The 21,882-nt window shown below is 38.8% G+C and overlaps 1 protein-coding gene across 27 annotated transcripts in view; it reads left to right on the top strand.

Annotated features, from left to right (window-relative positions):
- The window catches only part of RBFOX1 (RNA binding fox-1 homolog 1), a 1,229,664-nt gene that overhangs the window by 851,452 nt on the left and 356,330 nt on the right, over positions 1 to 21,882 (top strand). Inside the window, exon 1 of one of the 27 annotated variants that reach the window (XM_064153076.1) lies at positions 5,527 to 5,590. The exons of the other annotated variants lie outside the window; for them this stretch is intronic. Within the exon in view, the coding sequence (XP_064009146.1) occupies positions 5,573 to 5,590 (18 nt within the window). The 5' untranslated portion in view covers positions 5,527 to 5,572. Of the gene's footprint in view, positions 1 to 5,526; positions 5,591 to 21,882 lie in introns of those variants that run through there. 27 annotated transcript variants of the gene reach the window in all.

The following is a 21,882-nucleotide window of genomic DNA, read 5'->3' as shown; positions in this document are numbered from 1 at the left end:
TTCTGAACACAGACTAGTAAATGAACACTGAAACTAACTTCTTGCATAGAAAGTGATAGATCTGCAAAAAGAAATTAACTGAAGATATGGGGAGAAAAAACAGTGTGTGGTGAAAACACCTTTTTATAAACCATCTGAACTACACATAAACGTGCATTTCTACAATTGAGCTGAAATCCAAATGCCTAAGCCAAAACCAACCAACCAACCAAAAACAAACAACCAGCAACACTGCTGTTAGAACTACAGTGGGTTAAAATCAAATTAAGGGCTTATTACCATGCCTCCTAACCTTCTGTAGTTTTTCATTTCATGAAGAGCCATGATAGATGAGACTGGGGAGTGTAAAAATTAAGCACAAATACTTTTAGCTTTCTAAATATTTCAGATTAATTTTGGTGCTCTGTAAATAATGTGAGATTTTAATGCTGTTGCACCTAGTGTATCATGTCCCTGGTTGATATCTTTTCTTGGTGGAGAGATCTCAGTAGGTTACTAAGAATATCTATAAAATACCTTACTAATGAAATCTCAGTAAAATCCCACCTCTAATATTGCATCTCCATCATAAAAAGGACAGAGAGCTGTTGGAGCAAGTCCAGAGGGGGACCTTATGGCTGCCTTCCAATGGCTGAAGGGATCCTACAGGAAGGCTGGAGAAGAGTATTTCACAGAAGTGCCTGGCAGTAGGACAAGGGGTAATGGTTCGAAACTGGGGGAGAGTGTAGCTAGATAGGTGCATGGGCAGAGGCCAAGGGGATGAGATTGAACAAGGCTAAGTGCAGGGTTCCACACTTTGGCCACAACAACCCCATGCAGTGCTGCAGGCTGGGGACAGAGTGGCTGGAGAGCAGCCAGGCAGAGAGGGACCTGGAGGTGATGGTAGATAGTAGCTGAACATGAGCCAGCAGTGGGGCCAAGAGAGCCAATGGCATCTTGGCCTGGATCAGGAACAGTGTGGCCAGCTGGACAAGGGAGGTTGTTCTTTTTCTGTACTCAGCACTGGTCAGGCTGCACTTGGAGTACTGGGTCTGGTTTTGTGCCCCTCAATTCAAGAAAGATGTTGAAGTACTGGAACATATCCAAAGAAGGGTGATGCAGTTGATGAGGGGCATGGAACGCAGCCCTGTGAAAGGAGGTTGAGTGAGCTGGGGTGATTTAGCCTGGAGAAGAGGCAGCTCAGGGGTGACTTCGTTGCTGTCTACAACTACCTGAAAGGAGGTTGTAGCCATGTGGGGGTTGATCTCTTCTCCCAGGCAACCAGCAACAGAACAAGGGGACACAGTCTCAAGTTGTGCTAGGGACAGTGTCGGCTGGATATTTGCAGAGAGAGTGATTGGCATTGGAATGGGCTGCCCAGGGAGGTGATGGAGTCACTGTCCCTGGAGGTGTTCAAGATGAGACTGAATGAGGCATTTAGTGCTATGGTCTAGTTGAATGGATAGGGCTGGCTGATAGGTTGGATTGGATGATCTTGGAGCTGTCTTCCAACCTGGTTGATTCTATGATTCTTTAAGAAACTCTTCAGCATGAGGGTGCTGCGTCTCTGGAATAGGTTGGAAGGGAGATTGCCTGCTCCCTTGGGGTGTTCAAGGCCAGATTGGATGGTGCCTTGAGCAGCCAAGTCTAGTAGATAGGTGTCCCTATCCGTGGCAGGGAGATTGGAATAGATGATCTCTAAGGTCTCTTCCAACTCAAACCATTCTCAGCTTTGATTAAAGTAGAACAGTTAATCACCAGTAATGTTAGCATAACCATTGCCATTAGACTTTCTTTCTTTTTTATTAAGTGTTTAAAAAAAAAAAAAAAACAGTAAGCAAATCCCTACACTCTCCCAGTTTAAACTTTAGAGAGATTTTGAGTCTGTTTCCAACCACAGTTCAAGTTTTGTCTTTGCAATCTGTGAGTCTCAAAGATATGATTTCAGTATCCTTCTGTATGCTTATATAGTACCTAGCAAAATAGGGATTGCATTGTTTAGCACTGAGATTACTTTAATGCTGTTGCAGTTCCTAGGAGTTTCACATACCCTGAAACATGAGGAACTTGGTCTGCATTTTTTTATCTTCCAATGCAGTTAGCAGCAATATTGATACTATTTTGAATCTTCTTTGTTATTTTTAAATATGCCAAGATATGTCCATGAATTATGCTCCTTTGATGAGTAATGGAACTCCTAGACTCTAGAGCTTGCCTTTTTCAAATCTGAGTTTAGGTGTCCATAAGAATGTGCTGACTGTATATATAACTAATCTTGATTCATTATTACGCAATTTATTTTTTGCTGCTATCTACTGTTTCTGTCTACCCTTAATACATCACCAATCTTGGTGGAATATTTGATGTGGCTGCTTATAGAAGTTAAGACTGTGATATGAGCTGGTACAGAAATGTCGTGCTCTGAAGCTAAAGGTCCTGCTGATGCCTCTAAAGAAGAGCCTCCTATCAATGTCTTTGGGAGCATCAGATGAAACAGGACATATTTCACAGCAAATAGCATATACTTGTCTTTGGAATAGAGTTTCCAATTGACTGGTCTTTAAAAAGCAGCAAGATTCTTATGGATTTCATAGACTTCGAAGTGAACACAACATCCAGCCTTTATTAAAATGTTTGTGGTCAGTACTTTCTACTTTTATTTTTCTTGTTTTGACACTTCTTGCAAATCCAGAATATGTAAGAACTAACCTTAGCAAACAGTTTTTGGTCTTAAACTTCAGTCATAGGTGCAAAACCCAAAGTAATATGCCTGTTTTCAATCTTCTTGGTATTCACTTTTTTTTTCACCTGTGCAGAAAATAAAGATGATCTAATGAACATAAGTATTTAATAATAACTGTACTAAAAATAAAACACTTAAAATGAGTGCTTTTGTGGAACAGCATTAGCAGTTGTTCCACTTGCTTGAAAGAATAAGATATGAAGAATTAAGTAACCAATTTAATGATGAAGAGAATTTATAATACAGGATGAATAGTTGGGAGCCTTGGGACAAAATTCACTGAAGTTTTAGATGCTGCCTGTGCTTGAAAACAGGGATTTATGGGCAATAGATGTGTGCAGTCTTTTATCACCATCATAAAATATGGACCCAGGTTTTGAAAATTCAAAAGCCCTGTGTGTTGAGTTCAGGTGGACAGCTCAGAAAGACCTGCTGGCCGGCAGATGTGCAGATACATTATCAGAAAATGTATTTTTGGCTTAACCAGGATAATCTAATTCATTCTAACATGGTATTTAAAGTTTATTGTAGTGTAATTGAATACAGAAGAACACAGTGCACTGTATGCTAGACAAAATGAGGTGACAGCGTGCAGTTGAAAGGTGACCGTGTTAGGCCTGTTAGATTGCTTCAGTGCTGGTTGTGAGATGGGCAGATAATTTAAACAACCCCAAACTGGACACAAAATGTTGTGCCGTGTTTTTGTTGTTGTTGTTTTGTCAAGTGGCTTTACTCTCTGAAATTGCCCTACACTTACTTAAAATGATATTGTCCTTGCACATTACAGTGAAAGTTACTACTTCAGTAATCATTTAATCTTTCTCTTCTGCTTCCACTGAGACAACAACCTTTTACCCGGAGAGAGTATTTAGTAGACCAAAAGCTCCATGTGTATGCATATATTTGTTTGTCTGTATGAACATCTCTGTGACAATCTTAGAATTGTCATCTGAGTTAGCTATTTTTCTGTGTTAATTCAGTGGTATAGCAGCTACTTCTATTTTGAATTCATCCCAGGTGGCAGGACTCATAAAGACTCTCCTGATTAGCAATTGTTTAACAGTATGGATTTTAGTTTGCTCCCCCCAGTCCTATTTTGCTGTTGTCTCTGACTGTTTCAGTAGGTGCCTACCCATTTGCCACCTGCCCTGATGCAGTGAATGATTATGCAATTTAGTTAATGCATTTTAATTATTTAGGTGACATTTTACCTTGTATGGTTAGGCTGAATATGTAAATTGACTGGAGTCTTTACTTAAAAAGAACAACAGGGTTTTTTTTTGTCTGAAGAAGTGCACAGTGTATGACCAAAGACAATGAATAAGTGATCAAACATAAAAACAGGACAAGATTTCTGTTTAATCTCATCCCTGTGACCTTTTTAAAATTTGTTCTCTTTGTTTATTCATTGATTTGTAATCATTATGTATATACTATAGTAGTTCATGCACTTAGTAGGTAAACTGTTAGTAGCTTTCCACATAAATTCCCAGGGCAGGCAATGGTAGTTGACAAGGTCAGGGATGGTTTTTTGAAACCAATAATATAGCCTAAAAATTGATCAAGGCTTCTGTCTTTCACCTTATGAAATCGTCTCTTACCTGAGCATGCTCTTGATCCTTTTACTTAATATATTGTGCATTACAGTGAGACAGGTTAAATGAGTTAAAAGTACAAAAATACTCCCTGGTAGCAAGTAATAAAAGTCTAAGCAGCCATCAACCCCCCCTGAATCCCTTGCATTCTCATTCATTTGCATAAAATACCCTCAGCTTAACACCACCACCACCCCCAGCACTCCCCCAACAAATCCTGTTCTTTTAGTTAGCCTTTGTTGGTTATACAGATTCCAACTCTTTCTAAAATATGTTATGTATTATGGCAAGAAAAGAAGAATTAAGAAAAGAACTATCAAAATAAATTAGCACAAGCACTTTTTTTTCTCTGTGGTCTGGTTTACTGTTTGCATTTCTGAGTTCCTCAGACTGGCAGTTATCTCCCAGCAGTACTAACAGCAGCAGCAATAACACCATGAAGTCAGTAGATGGCTGTAGAAAAGTATGTTGAACACTCTTGTGTTACCGTAATAAGATTGGGAAAGGCCTTGACCTGACTGGATGCAGCTTTTATCTGAAGTACATTTAAAGAGATAAAGGAGAGGCAGGGTGCAGTAGATGTTCCTTTCTTTTCTGTAGGAGATTTGCTTTGAGTTTAAAAATTTCTCAAATGCAGGATTTGTGAACTAGGTGCTTTAGCAAGGAGAGGTAATGACTTAAGTGGCACTGGAGTCACCTGCTATTCTCTGTTTTGTTTTTTTTTCTTCCTTTTTTTTCCCTTTCCTTTTTTATTTTTTTAAATTTCCACCCCCCCTCAAGACATCTTAGAAATCCTCCTATAAATTCCTACAGAGGGGGCATCTGTAGATGCCATAATACCAATCAGGAAGTGGTATATTCCCATTTATTTATTATTCCTGGGGTTTTTCTTTTTTTGCTCTCTCTCCAATGTAGTTGGCTGCCTTTAGTGCACGGACCTGCTCATTAAACAGATACACCAAGAATTGTTACCTAAGCAAGCCTGACAGTAGAGAAAGGACAGACTGAGTTAGGGAGAAAAAGGGAAGAAAAAAAGACAGCCTGAAGCAAGTCACTTCACACGCAGAAAGAGCCACTGAACGAATGCTCTTCTCATAAACAAACTAAAAAAACACCTTGTATAAGAAGAGAACTGTGAGGACTTGACAGAAAAAGGCAAGATTTTTCTACCCACTGTTTTCAGTTTTCCTTCCAGACATACTTGCTGAAGTAAGGAGACTTCTGTTTGCTGACAGAGCCCTTGATTTCTTTCAAGATGATGATGTATTTGTGGGTAGGTAGTGTCTCTCTCCGTGTCAATCTTTTATTAATCAATTGACTTCGGGACTGTAGATTGTAGCCTATAGTTTGAGCATGTTTTCTAGTATGTAAAGGTGTGTTGTGTGTGTGCTGCAGGAAAGCTTAGCGTAGCTAGTGTGCAGTACATGTGATTGCATTTCCAATGGGAGTTTAAACAAACTGCTTCATTAAGCTGCAATTTATTTTCAGGGTTTGCGGGATGTGGCACCGTGCACCGTGCTCTTTTCCTTGCCTTAGAGAATGCTACAGTTGTATCTGTGAGATTCACTGTGTGCTTCAGTTCTGAAATGAACGCTGCATCACTTGTGGCTGTTCAGAATTTGCTTGCTTTGGAAGAAATGAAACAATCTCCCTGTGATTAAAACTTCTCCTTTGTGTTACTTGACTTGTTCGGATTTGTATTAGTTGTCACAGCCTTTCTTGGCTTTTGAAGTTCCAGGCAATTGACAACTGCACGTAGAGAATAGAGAAAATGTACTTATTCCTGTGATTTTGATAGTCAGCATTGTTCAGATTCCTTGCAGCAAAATCCATTCACCTTAAAAATCATGTTGTGCTGTTACATATATGTTGTGAATTAGTGAACCTTTTAACCTATTAATTCATCCAGGGTTAGCTACAACACATTTTTTTTCTAAAAAAAAACCCCAAAACCCAAAGAAGTAGAAATAGCTCAGTGAATGAATATGCATACTTAAACGTTTCTGTGTGTCTCATCAAAGCCTCTACATCTTCTGGGGAAATATTTTAGACTCCTCTCGTTTGACAATCTATTTATTGGGTTTAAGTGTATGTAAAAATAGGCTTGCAGTTAATCTGGGCCACCTCTGCAAAACAGACTGCATAGGAGCAGCATTTAACTCGTAGAGATATCAGTAAATTGTCACTGCCCTTTTAAATTGCTTCTGAACCATGCTGGAAGTCTCCCTTTACACTTCCTTCTAATTTCTGTTGACCCTCCAACATATTATAGTAACTTTTGTCATCTCTGCAGAAGTCACTCACTGTATGCAGACTTCTAAGTTTCTTATTTCAGTGTTCTGACCTGTGCTATCATTTCAGGAGCTCACCAATCACTGAGCCTTAGGATTTTGTCTTTTTCTTTTTTCTCTCTTCTCCCCCCCCCCCCCCCACTGTGTTCTGTAGTACAAGTCATGTTATTTTTCACAAGCAACTGTCTGTGGCTGTAACAGCAACCCTGACTGCTGCTTATTTTTAACCCTTATATGCATGATTCTGTATTGAAGCTGTATTTTTGTTAATGACATTATTGATTTCGTTTTATGTTTGGATTTTCAGATCAGATCACTTAACAGCAGTAGTTTGTTTTTCATTCAGCGCTCTTATATTCTGCTGTCGTAGTTATCATCATCCAAAAGAGATAAACGGTAAATATTTGAGGAGAAACCCTCTTTTCTGAGGTGCACCATAAAGTGAAAGGTACATGTATTAGGCTATTTCTGTCTGGCTGTAGCTCAAAAGGTTTAAAATCTAGGGACACTTTCCACTGCCCCCAGCCTATGAGGCTTTGTTAATTGGAAAACTTACTGCAGCACTTACTCTTACAGATAGCTGTAGAGATTTCTGTTCTCTTTAGTGTGTTGTGTTTTATATTATTTATGGACTTGTGTGTTTTTTTTCCTTTTATATATATGCTTTAAGCACAGTAATAAGCAGTTTCTTATGGTGCCACTTTCTTGTTTCCAAAGCTTCCAGTAATTAATGTGATACTTACAAAACTATTCCTCCTTATATTATTTTGTCCTTTTTACTTGCATGTTATGATGTTTTATTTGGCATTTTTCATGGGTTGTTTTTTGTGTGAGGTTTTATGTTTCCTTTTAATTTTAGCAGAATTCTTTAAACAGGAGAATGCTTGTCTGTCTGTCTCTCTCTTTTTCTTTTTTTTGACACTGCTACATCTAGGTATTAAGCATTCTTCCCAGTTTTACTTCAACTTTCTTAGTCTACATGATTTGAATAAAATGTTAAGATTAGGAAGGAGAAACAGAGAACTTTTTTTCTTTCTTTTCTGTATTGTGTTTTTGGGGTTTTTGGTTGGTTTGGGTTTTTTTTTTGTAACAAAACATTATTGTTGTTTTCATTTGTTCTGAAAATAAAGATGAGTTGTACTCACAGAAAAGTCACTTCAGAAACTGTATGATTTTGAAACCCTGTGCACATGAATTGCACATGGGTACATATCTGCATGGAAAAGATGCAGAATGCAAAGGAGGCTTTTAACGTATGCTTTCTCTTGGCACCACATCAATATTTTATATAATTATATAAAAGCTCCTCAGTGCTTGTATTAAAATTTAAAGTAGCCAACTTGTGTGAAAATTTGGCCATCATTAAAGGTGTAGAATAGATTTGTTTCCTTTGATTGACAGAGATATTTTTTTCAAGCTGTTCAGCCTGTCGAATGCAACAGTCTTGGTTGTTCTTTTTTAACAATTATAACAAGATTTGGGAAAGTAAAGGAAGATTTTAGTACTGTTAACCCTGTCATAGGAAATCCATATTTGTTGACAGCCCAAGCAATTTAATGATGCTTATACTCTTGTCCTCCCCTAAAAAAAGAACAACTTTTTTGTCTGGTACTTTTCTCTACAGACACCTGTGCTGTAGGAATTGCAGTTCATCAATATCTGATTCCATACCACTCAGCTTTGAAGACTTTCATGTATTACTGACTTAAGGACTATAGCTAAATCCTAAAACCAAAAGCACCGCTCTCCTCTCTACCTTTAAAGGCTATGGACCATTTTACATCCTGGTCCTGCTGCAGTATAGTACACCTTTCTCTCCAATACAATACACCTTTCTCTCCATCCAGTGATTGTTGCAGTGATGATGTAAGGCATTCTTGATCATTGCAGATTATCATTCCTATTTTATAATTCAGCTCAGCTCCCAAAAGATGTTGCAATTTCCCCAGAATGTAACAAGTGAAATTTATTTCAGTTAGAGGGCCGTGAAGTTGCTGACCTCTGCTTACTGTGGAAACTGAAGTGTAACTATCTGTGGATGAAATGAAAGTTGGTTGAAAGCTGAGGCTTCTCAGAATGTTTCATGGAACCCATACTTCTCTGAACTTCCTCCTTCAAGATAATATTCCTCCTAGTCTTTTTCATGTTTTGGAAAATAAGCATAGTTTGTCTATTTGACAGCACAAGCAACTGCAAGATGTTCCATGGTTGCTTGGTATTCTTACTGGACTATTTGTGGTTCTGCTAGACTTCATGTTCAACTTACATATTCCGAGTCAGAAGATGAGGGTTTAAAGATACTGCATCTTATTAAAAAGTTACTCTTCTGCAATTAAATTTTGTTGTAAGAAGAACTGGAACAAAATAATTGGTAAATGAATTTTAAAATAAAAATTACTGGGGTTCTGCCTCTTGCTATATGCTGTGGTAACGCTGAACTAAAAATACCTTACTGTACCGTAACACAATTTTATAAACAACTAATTAATGTCTTTGTAGCCAGCAGGATACTTTATTCCTGTCAGGCTGCTGTTCTTATTAATAACAGGGAATAGGTTTTGTATATGTTTACCAGAAAATTTCAGTAGCAGCTTGAGAATAATACTTGATGGAATAAGGCAGAAAGCATCTCAGCAAATGAAATTTGGGTTTGCCCAAAACTGGAGTAGGCAGGTAGAGAGAAACAATTTTTAGAATTTATATGCACTAGCAACAAGATAATTTATTCTGGCACAAGAACATTGTTTTGACAACTCTGAGAAATAAAGCTTTTGAGTCCAATAGAGAGAGAAGTGTGTTGTACTAGTCTGCATTACCTCCGGTGAGCATCTGGGGGGAAGAGTGGAAGAACAGAAAGTAATAGAAAGAATGTATCAGAATTTTAACCTGGATGAATATTTAGGAGTTTAAAGTGCTTTATGGTAGCATTTCTGGCATGTCTGTCAGTAAGCTTCTGCTGTTTAGAGACATCTTAATATACATGTAGGGCTCTGTGTCAGTTCACATATTCAAAGGCAGATGGTGTTTCATTCAGCTGAGTAAAAAGTCTTGCTGGTTTTTAAGCACTACCAGATACATGCAGGCATGTTGTATCCCTTTTCTCCTGAATTAGGGGAGTGTGTAATTTCAGACTTAGACTGTGCTCTTTGTGTGCTAAGTGCTACAGGACAAGCTTCTAAGTGAAGCGATACAAAGGCTTTCTAGCTAAAGGAAATGAGAACTGGAAATGGAGGTGAAGATTACTCCAAAGACAAAATAAAGAAACAAAATCTTGGGAATTTTTAAATAGGAGTGAAGTTCTACAATATCCTTGGGGCAATGTGATTCTAATTTTTCAAGTGGCTTTGCTTACTATGTGTTTTACAGCATAGGCATTGTGTGTGTATTTAGAGAGAGATTTCTCTCTTAAATGAGGGCATCACAGTAATATGAGATACCAAAGCAAAAATGTGTTACTATTTATGTGATGCAGATATTTGAGATACAATGTGAACTACACTGAAAGATTAAATGAGAACGTTGAAAATGCTGCCAGTGGAGCACTTCAGCAGTACAGTTTTTGTTGTATAGAATTATTGAATAATCACAATATTAAGATCCTTTTACTTAGGAAAAAAAAAATCAAATGTATTCACTGGAAAACTGCACATACCTTCAGTCAAAATGATCCTCACACTGCTTTCCACTGAGACCTTGAATAAAACATGTAGCTTCATCCTCTTTATCTGACTGCCTGACCGCTGATGTTGAATAAATATGTACCTTTTATTATTAACATAGAAAAATACAAAATTATTTAATAATAGCGTATTCTGATATGAATGTTAAGGATCTTCAAGGGTATCTGACTCAATAACCCTGAATAATGAAGTATTACAATTTATACATATTCAATCTTGATGGCTAAAATGAAAAAGCTGATACAGATGTTGAATAAAAACAGGGTTACAATTACTTAAGGCAGACTGTAAGACAGTTCTCAGTAGATCATGTTCTTGTATTTATTAGTATATATACATAAGTTTGTTTCAAGATCCCCATGTATCATAATTAATTTTGGAATGATAAAAGCTGAAAATCACAGTAGCATTCAAAGCACAAAGATTGTGCAAAATCACTTTTTTAATATGAAGAAGAAAAATAAAGTAAGTTCAGTTTGGAATGTTTGACAGCAACAGTCTTTCATCCAATAGATTAGGTCTTAAAAGGGTTTGGTTTTTCTGACCTGCTTGTAGTATTTTTGTAAGCCAACATTCTATTATTTATAAAGGGTAACAACACAACCAAGAGAACAAAATCAGTATGATGCTGCATTATATCCAGTGTTGCATAATGGTGGCTTAAGCAAGCAAAGCACTTTGGGTTTATAGCAGCAGTATGCATCCCTATAGACACAAACAGCCATACACGTGTACACTGAAGTGCTATTGTGTGGTGAAACTCAGTTTAAGTAGGACATTAATATCTTTGTTGTTACTAATTCTTCTATCAGCATTTGTGGAAAGCTGTGTGATAGACATACTCTGTTCTTTTCTGAAGTTGTCTGTGTACTCTATTTTAATTACCAAACCTATTCCTCCCTTATTTAGCAAGCAGTTGTATTTGTCCAAATAAGCTTACCTTCCTCTTACTCCTCTTTAATAGCAATGGTTTCCATCACAGCTTTGAATGAACTGTGGATGTGTCTTTATCAGTTCAGGAGTGCTTGTGTGAGGAAGGAATTGTACAAAGACTGCATGAAATGTAGCTGGGTGAGCAGACTATAGATCTCCTATTGTTCCTACTACTATTATCTCTCAGTGGAAATCCGTTCTAAATACCTTTTCTATGACAATCTGGGGAGTTTGTACACTGCTACAGTTGTGGACTCTTAGCTACTGTTTGAATGGTCTTGGTTGATGACTCTGAAGGATGAGGAAGTCCTGAAGGCCTTGTAGAACAAGCCTTTGTAAGTAGCAGCTGAGTGAACTGGAATGTTTAGCCCTCAGAAGAGGAGGTTGAGGGAAGACCTCATTGTTCTCTACAACTCCCTGAAAGGCAATTGGAGCTCTATTACCCCTAATATGAAGTTATAGAATGAGAGGAAATGGCCTCAGGTAGCACCAAGGGAGGTTTAGCTTGGATATTCAGAAGAAAATCTGTACTAAAACAGTGATCAGACTGGTCAGGGAGGTGGTGGAGTCACCATCCTTGGAGATGTTAAAAAAGTGTGAAGACATGGCACTTCACCATATGGCTTTAGTGGGCATGGTGGTCTTGAGTTGATGGTTGGACTGTATGATCTAAGAGGCCTTTTCCAACTGAAACAGTTCTATGGTTCTATGACTTTTCTGGGCAGTTGAAAATCTTTGTTCTTTGACTCATTGCTTTTGGATATTCATTCTAGTGAAAGTTGTCTGCTTGAGAAGCTAATCAAGACTATGATGGTCCCTAAGCCAAAGTTTTGCTTATGGTGCAAATACCATTAGACATGATTTGCTTATATAATTAGTTTGACTGTTCTGCAGTTTCATCAAGGAAAAGGATGTTTAGTAATGGGAGTCTAGGCATCTGTTCATATCTTCATTAGATTTTGGTCATCTCTTTCTGTGTTTCCATATTGTCTTCCTGTTTCTCTTCTGCTCCTGGATTAACAGATGAGTCTGTGTTTAGATTCTTCTAATAGCACAGTGTGAAAATACCCTTGTTCAGTTTCTCACCTACAGTCAGAAAACTGAAGTCCAGCCTATCTGCAGAAGTGCCTGCTTTCCATCTGTGGATATGATACAATATATATTCTTTCTCCTCAGGCATTATAATTGTGTTGGGGGCTGGTCCCAGACAGCAAGCAAACTCCCAACCATCTGTTGCTCATACTTTGTCACAGTGGGACAGGGAGGGAGGAGAACATGGGAAGTACAGAGGTGAGAAAGATCATGGGTCAGGGAGATCACTTACTGTCACAGACAAAACAGATTGCCTTGGAAAAAGAGGAAATAATCAATTTCCAATCATAGTTTTTCCCACTTATCACCAATACAAGTTAAACACTTCCTTCAGTGCGGCAGTGGGTGACATGGCAAGATGAAATCAGGACATAGTAATTTTTTTTATGCAGTTCCTTCTCATTCATTTCCTGTGGTCTGCTGTGGATTTCTGTACAGGGTACTGTAGCTTTGGGGATGTGCTTGCTGAGTTTCCCCTGCTGTTTCTTGTTTTGTTTCCTCTCTCCTTCAAACATTTTTATTCTTTCCTGATGTGCATTTTCAGAGCTGCATCACCAAACTGGCTGTTGGGCTTGGCTATGACTTGTAATGGGTCCCTTGCAGAGCCAGCTGGACCTAGTTCTGTACAGCACAGGTCAGCCTCTGTCCTTTTTCTGTGGAGGTCACCATGACAGTTCCCTAACTGCTAAATCCTTGCCATCTAGACTCAATGCAGATTTAAAGTAATCTGAATTGCCTGAGTCTGCTTCTTGACACTTCAAGTTCTCTTCAGAGATTGTTCTATGTTTGTCTTTGTCTATCTTAGTCTTTGATAAGCAGTGTTTTAGTAAATTTGGTTCTGGTGGTGTGTACATAATACAGTGGAGTATTCTTTTTATAGAGGAAAAGCCAGATATGTATTTGAATTATACTTTTCAGTTAGCTCATTCTCAAATATAATTACAGGAATTCAAGGAAGAATAAAATGTGACAACATATTTATGAATCACAAGATATAACAGAGACTGAAGTAGATCTTATTATTGATGTGCTTACTGCTTCATTAAATTCCCCTTAAGGTTTGCAGCATGGATATGGATCATTTGCAATAATAATTATGCAGTGATCGATTGATTGTGTCTGACATTGTACTTGTCACCTTGAAATGCAAAACCCATTCATTTTCGACTGTGAACGTTTTTCCCTAATGTTAGGCACTGGCATGTGGTGGTTTATTTTATAGAGGAGTGCATTTTATAAAGTTGGGAACTTAACATTAACCTTTACCTGAAAATGAAGTATCACTTGTCACTTGACAAAAAATGAAAATTGTCAAACTGGCAGTGTTTTGAGATTAGAAAACGTGGTCTAAATCCAGAAGGAGCCTACACATTAGAATATATGTAGTTCAGTTGCTTCGTGCGTGTGAGTTATGAACAGTAGCTTTTTTAGCAGGTCCATGTTTGAGATGCAGCATAATGAGCATGCCTGATAAAATTTCAAGCTTGAGGTCTCTGCTTTTACAACTGGTGTGTGTGTTCTTTGGAAAGTCTGTCTCTTTCTTGTTGAGACTTTGATTCATGGCAGTGTTAGTTAACTGGAAAATCAGTATGAAATGATTTGACTTCAGTAATTCTTTCAGTTAAATACTGTACATTTAACGTTTGTAATTGTCATGACCACTTAATCTTCCTTTTTTATTAAGACTATTTGCAGTAATGAATGAAACACTATCCTTTATCTTACTTATTTGTTTGGGCTTTCAGAGTTTTGAATTAAATGGTTTTGTTGAAGTTCTAGTTAGTGCCTGCAGTTGAAGTGCACTTGTGCTTTCCAGCTAACGTAGAAACAACAGTCAGAAGAAATGTCACCTGTGTAGGTGCTCCACTTGGTGCTTTTGGAGAGGACACCTTGTTATGTGTAATGGAGAGGGTAATTAATGTGAGATGATTTTTTTTTCTCCAAAATTAATATTGATTATTGTTTATTGATTTTGATATTCAGGAGTCTTGCCTCTCCCTGCCCCATAGCCAGTAATTTTAATAATAGTTGGTTCTTCGTACTGTCACAGAAACATTATGCAAATAATAATGTAGGATCTAGAACACATAACTAGCAATAATATAGCATTAATTGAACTGGAAAAGAAGCTTCTTGCAGTCAATGTACCACTCACAGTTAATTGTACCACTTATCCACCAGATGGTCTACAAGCAGATCAAGGAGCTTCTTTCTGCTTATGGCAGAAGGCTATGGTGAATTACAAGAGGCTTTAAGTATTACAAATATTAATCTCCTGACTCATGGGGCTAGCTACCACTTCAGACAGAACCCAAATGCTTTCAGAGAATTCTGCTATTGTCTTGTCAGATGCTGAGTATTCTGATTCTTCTCAGACTTTACAGGGTGCTGGGGAAAGGAGGCAGACCATCTCTGACCTGCTCCTGGTTTCTCTGGACAATTTGTGTGTCTCCAGGACTTCCTGTCTTGGCAGGAGACTTTTAGGTGTAGGCAGGATGTCTTGCAATGTGCAGGCATAGCACAATGTCACGCTGGCTATGCAGGTAGACTTGAGGCAGGAAGTTTCCAGGCAGTTCAGGCAGAATACTGTCAGAAGCAGGCAAGTAAGCACAAATACAACGGCAGAGCACGTTATGTTACCTGCTTATCTCTTTTTATCAACACAGCCTGAGACTAATGGGCCTTTGGACACAGAGTAGCCAATCAGAATGGCAGTTAGCCAAGCTTGACTCTATTAGATGAAGCGATTGGCTTACTTTACCCAAATTTGGCAAAAACATAGGCCTTGCACGAGTCAGGCACAAGCCAAGCATCTGTACCTTGTTTACCACAGGATGTAAACAGGAGCAGAGCAAGTCTGGGCAAACCTTAGACTCAAATGACTCCAGGTTCTTTGTCCTCTTTCCCACAGTTGCTTCTCCTCACAACAGAAGGAGGGAGAACAGAAAAACATGTCTGGGCAAGCCAGGACATGTATAAGCCTATTTGGGCCTATCCATGCCTACCACAACATTATGGGAGAGAAAGCACAGACCAGAGCTATGTTTGGTCCTCTGATTTCAGAATTGACTTTTCCAAAGCTAAAAGCCAAATTTATCAGACCAGATTGTTAGAATTAGTTTTATTCAAAGGTCTGTTTTTTTTGTTTTAGTTGGGGTGGGGTTTTGGTTTTGTTGTTGTTGTGGGGTTTTTGTTGTTGTTGTTGGTTTTTTTTGGGTTTTTTTGTGGTTTTCTTTGCTTTAATTAGTAATTTGAAAACCACCACCACATAAACTAGGAGATGACAGCACTGTGGACAGGCTTAGCATAAGAAATCCACCATAACAAATCCACTTCAAATTGCTCACTCTAAGGCTATGCCAGCTGCCAGCAGGTTCATGGTGTTGCTGGAATCCTGGAAATCTCCAATGAACTCCCAGTCATCTATTTCAGCAGTAGCCTTAACTGCTTCTCCAAGTCAGTACATCAAGGCAAACACATAGGTTCACCTAGGTGAATGTGCCCAGGCAGGGCAGTTGGACTAGATGATCTCCAGGAGTCCCTTCCAACCCCTAACCTTCTGTGGTCTTCAAAAGCCCTGAGCAGCCTGGTCAGGTGTGAAGCATCCCTGCCCATGATATGGGGGTTGGAGCTGGATGATCTTCACGGTCTCTTCCTACCTAAACTGTTCTATGAGTCTGATTTCTTCAAGGGCAGGCGTAGGCAAATGTATATGTTTAAACACAGAAATATTTCATGTGCTGGTGCTCATGCAATCAATTTTTGGAGCAGCTTGCATCCCAAGAAAAGAGTAACTGCAGTGGTAACATCTCTAATATTGAAGTGGCAAAGGTAATTGTACTGGTAGTATCAAAATTAGCAACCCACATGGTTTTTATCACAATATGAACACTGAATAATGCTTAAAAACCTGCTTTAAAACTACAGCATAAGAAAAACATTGCAATTTTTTAAAAGCAACTGTTTTTCTATCCAAAGCCATGGCAGGTAATACCTAACCTGAAACAAGGGAGCACTGCTAATTGTGCCTTACTCTTTCCAGCAGTTGCACTACTTTAGCTTGCAAGTTTTTAGAAACTATCTCATGTCAATTGTGTTATGTCCTAGAAGAGTCCCAGATAAGTTGCAGGATATGGGGGGAAAAACCTAATATCTCACGTTATTCTTAAGTTGTGATTGCTGCGTGGTATTACTTTAGTCTTTTCACGTATTTTATTTGGCTGTCAACCTACACAGCCATGACAAACTCCTTGTTTTCAACACACAGCCCAGTTAGATTGTTTCACATTCCTCTCATGTTCCTTACCCAGTGGAAGTGTTGAGAAAGCTGAGGTAACCTCCTTTTGTGAAGCGAGTCACAAGGACCATGATTGCTTTTCCACTTGTACCTGCATACTCCAGTCTGGCTTGTGATGTCTGGTAAATACTGCATCCCAGTAGCAACAGAAACAGTGCAAGAAGAAAGATAAAACAAGATGTGTCATTGAAAGGGAAGGAAAGTGATGAACAGAGAGGTCGGGAAGGTGAGATAAAAGGAGCATATTCAAGATCAGAACAGTCAATGCCCTTTTGAGTTAACCTGGAAGAAACCGTGTCCTCCTGACATGGCTAAGGTTCAGCTCATAAAGTGACTCTCACAGTGGACTTCATTTTTTGTTTTCATACATTTCAAACTGTTTACTGGCACAGCATCTGAGAGCAGCATAGAACATGCAGCAGTAGGAGACTTGAGATCTTTGAGTATTTGTCTCTATCTAGAATAAATTGGTAGTTAATCTAATAATAATGTCCATGCTTTGCCATGCTTTCATTGACACATGTACATGTCTAAGGGACTGCTCCCCGAAATCAGTAAATTAATTCCAACAGAAAGTGTTGGTAAAACACCTTTTAGGTTTCTAGCACAATCATGGCTGAAAGATTATTAAAGTCTTGCTTTGGGGAAGTCTAATTTGCCCTCTCGCTGTGACTTAACCTGCAATTTCGGATGGCTAAGAGTCAGAGTGGTTGCTGGTGGCTGGGCAGTTGTTTTTGTTTGTTTTTCTGCTGCAGAGTATTAATAAAATATGGTAAATGGTCTTCAAAGCATGAGAACAGCAATGTTACTTCAGAAGTACTCAGGCACTTGGGGTGCTGGGATGTGTACAAACTTATCTAACACTTCCACATCTCTCCACAGTCTGTATGCATTAGCAAATATCTTTTTTTTTTTTTCTGCTTGTCTTCACTGTTGTTAATACACATTAAGATACTTGAGACTTGTTTTCTGAAAGTGCAGAGAAAGGAATATAGGTGGGAACAGCATACTAATATTCCTCAAGAAGGGCAGAGCTTACTGTTGCTGATAAAAAACCCTTAGTACCTCATGCTACAGAAAATAAGGTTGGATGCTTTTCTTACAGCATCGGATGTTTGTACTTATAGCATTTGGATATTCATACTAGAACCCTATCTGAGCTACAAGGATCTGACATAGCAGTGATATAACCATGTGTTACCAAAAAGAGGGGTCAGGTCAGAAAAGGTATCAGTAAACTCTAGTCTGACAATATGTTTGATGACTCTATGGGCAACAACAGGCTAATAATAGGATGTAAATTTTCATTTGTACCTTGGATAATGCATCGTGATAACTAGAAAGAGAAGAAGAGTTCATTTTCAATCAAGAGAAGAAAACTAATCAGAGAATTGTCAAGTTTGGAAGGGACCTCAAGGATCTTCTAGTTCCACACCCTCCCTGCCATGGGCAGGGACACCTTCTGCTAGATCAAGTTGCCCAGAGACGCATCCAGTCTGGTCTTAAAAGCATCCAGGGATGGGGCTTCCATCACTGCTCTGGGCAACCTCTTCCAGTGTCTCACCACTCTTACGGTGAAGAACTTCTTCCTAACATCTAATGTAAGTCTACCCTCCTCTGCCTTGGATCTATTTCCCCTAGTCTTATCACTACATGACACCATAAAATGTCCCTCACCAACTTTCTTATAGGACCCCTTCAGATATTGGAAGGCCATAATAAAGTCTCCTCAAAGCCTTCTCTTCTCTAAACTGAATGACAAGTGATCTAACAGGGAGACAAAACTACAGATGCTATAAACCGTTAAAGACTGAGAAGATAATTTAATAATACATGTAGACCTAGCATAAAGCATTTCAGTCTACCACTCAAAAGTATGTAAGGAATTCTGTGATGTGATGAGGTGACATGTTACTGGCACTTGGAAGAGTTCTGCATGCACTTCTGTCTCTTAGTATTCTGTGTCTAGTGTTTGTCAGTCTTCCTTTCAAAGGTTGTCATAAGCTGTTGATGCAAAACTGTGCAGTGCAACCTAGGATAACAATCCTGGTTTAAGTTAATATATGAATGTTCACTGCTGGTGAACAAATTCTTAATTTAAATTGATTATAAAAAAGCCGTTTTCAACAGACAAGTTACATTTCTCTGTTAGCTATAGAACACATGCCAAGTGAGCCACATGTCTAATCAGAATCCTTCCTGTTGAAGAGCAAGCCCGTTCAAGTCTTATTCTGTTGGATGTGGAGAAATGAATATTTACTTGTGTTTTACAGCAGCCTTGTGAACAGTGTTTTACTTTCATGACACTAGTGAAATAATGTGACCAGTTCAGTCATCTTTTAAGTGAAGTGACTCCAGTTTACATTAGAGGAATGTCTTGTTAGGGAACAAATTTCATGATGTCATCACAGTCAAATGAGACTGCCTGGTCACATTTACCTTGTTTCTATTTTTCTAAGATGCAAATTAATTTGCTGGCTAGGTGTTCTGTCTCAGGATCCCCTGTAGAAAAGTCAGCATACACAGCATCACATATGTATTGAACCAGTTCTTCCAGACACATTACACTGACTTATTCCCATTCAAATCCACTATTTCCCACATCAAGACAGGCCTGTAGAATAATTATGTACCACACTATTGACTCTTTTCTTGCTATTGATTGAGTGGCTTGAACGGTATCTGAAAAGGAAACAACACTACTAGTAAGGAGAAAAGGGGAGAGGAGTTAGTATATGATTCATGGGGAGTGATATGGTTCTCTTGATATGCATGGGCTGAGTTGTTTGGTGTATGGTTTTCTGTTTAGGAGTCTTGCTATCATAAAGATTTTATACACATTAGTAGTTCAGTTAATTTGAAACTGTTTCATGTGAACACCATCATGGTATTACTCATCAGATTAGTTCTTCTTCGACAAAATCATCTCTAAAGTTTACTAGAATTTAGTTGGGGCAACCATAGAAATTATATTAATTTTGTTCAGTAGTTTATCACTGAATTATAACTGTGTATTGGAAAAGTTACTGGACCATATGAATAGCCAAGGAGTGGTTAGTATAAGCTTGAGTGAGAAGAATGTTTCCTTAGAGTCACATGCTCACAGTAGGATGTGATTTTGTTGTTTTCACCATTCATCATTTACTGTGAGTTGCTGATTTCAGGAAGCAAACATGTGGCTACCCTAAGGGAACAGAATGTGTGGGGCAAGAGATACTTGCATGACACAGAAAGAGCTGCTTCTGGGGCATCCCATTCAGCAATTGTGTTGGAGGAAGTTTATTGCTGATTTCTTTAAATGTCCTCATCTCTGCTCAGTAGGCTTGTCAGCTGAAAAAGAATGGAGTCCTGGTACTCTGTAGGAGCCATATGGTGCTGTGGTTTAGATCTGAGGCTAGAACAGTGTGGTTATTCTGCATCTGTTTCAGCCACCACTGAGCAGTGCTTATGTAGTGTCAAGGTTTCCTCTGCCCTCAAGGGTGAGCAGGCAAGAGATGACAAGAGACTGGGAGGGAACACAACTGAGCACAATTGTCCCCAGATACATTTATGCTCATCTACAAAAGCAAAGGAAAGTTGGTTTTTGGGTAAGGAGCCATTGCTTGGAGACTGGCAGCTCTCCTTTTGACAGGTAGGGAGTGGCTACCTTTGCACTGCAGCTGGAGTATGCTGCAACTTACTGTCTTCCAGCTGAACTTGATGCCACTACCCTCTGGGGCAGTCATTCAACCAGTGTTTCCAGTCCACTGTCTGCTTACTTGGCTCATACTGCATTAGTTTCTCTATGATCTGAGGGAAGACAGGGCTGAAAAGCTTCCTGAAGTCAAGGAAGGCAATATGTACATCTCTTCCCTTGTTTACTGAGCTGGTCCCTTCGCTACAGAAAGTCATCAGTTGGATATGCAGACCTGTGGCATGGCATATCTGAGTATCTTTAGACCAGACAGAACTGAGATAAGGACCTGATCATGGTACCTCTCCCAGTGCTGACTGCTGCCATCTCTTGGCTACCTGTGTCAGCTGTCCTCACTTATGGAAAAAATGTACATATTTTTAGTATCATCTGCCTCTGGGGTTAAACTCATGCTGTGATGTGTCTGAATAAATGGTGTATGGCATAAATGATTGAAGAGATGATTTTAAATGTATTTTCCCATTCCATTGTTGATGTTCTTTTCTTGGTTTCTTGAACTAGAGGACAGTTGGCCTACACAACAGGTTGTCTTGTATAAACAAAACTCACTCGCTAGATATATTGTGAGTACAGGGAGGTGGTTGGGGCCCCATCCCTAGAGATATTCAAGTGAGGCTCAGCAGGTTTCTAGGCAGCCTGGTCTAGTTGGGGAAGCCTCTGCTGACTGCAGGGGGAGTTGCACTAGATGACCTTCAGAGGTCACTTCCAATCCAGACCATTCTATGATTCTTTATGATCGATGATCTTCGACTCACATTCTGCCTCAGTTTCCATTCTAACAGCACAAAGAGGAGCACTAAAGTACCAATACTAAAATATTGGTTTGTCTAATATTTCAAGCTATTAAATATGATAGCTTGTAGGTAATTGAAACTCATTTGTTGGGGTTTCTTACCGGTTTCTGTGGTTTTCCTAAGATACTTTGCCATGTTTTCAAATGCTGTTAGAAAGAAATGCGAGCAGAAAAAGAAAACTGAAATTAAAATCAAGTTAAATTAGATTTCAGATGCTGAGATATTGTTTTCAAGTGTGTTAGGAGTTAATTAATCCTTTAATTCTCTGAACTCAGAGAAAGAGAAATGAGTTCATGAAGCAAATATAATCAATCTAGTCAGTACTGCTGCAAGTTTTTTTTCCAAACAATTCCAGGAACAAGAACCAAGAACAAGAACCAGGAACGTTCTCAACCAGCGTCACTGGGCTAGCAGGACTGCCAGTGCAGACACTAAAAACAGCATGAGCTTGTCCCTTCAAAAAAGTCACTTCCCAGAAGCGTGCTCTTTTTATTCTAGGTTGAGAATCTTCAGTTATGCAGTGGATGGTGTTAATACTTAAAGTAAAATCTGATACTAAATCATCTAATAATCTGTGGGGTTTAAGTACCATACTGCTGCTCCTACAAGTATAATTACAGGTATGTAATGCTGGGTGAAGCACAGGCATCACTTTGTTAACAAAAATCTAAGCAGTGCTGAGTTTTTAATACTCTCAGCAATGTTTGAAAGCTATTACTGGAGATAGTGTAGTGACTGTGGTGCTCCTCATAGCTATCCATCCTGTTCGGAGAGGTCATTGTGA

This window comes from Pogoniulus pusillus, chromosome 13, assembly GCF_015220805.1.
Source record: "Pogoniulus pusillus isolate bPogPus1 chromosome 13, bPogPus1.pri, whole genome shotgun sequence".
NCBI lineage: Eukaryota > Metazoa > Chordata > Aves > Piciformes > Lybiidae > Pogoniulus > Pogoniulus pusillus.
Note: the sequence above shows the minus strand (reverse complement) of the source record. Positions and strands in the feature narration are given on the sequence as shown.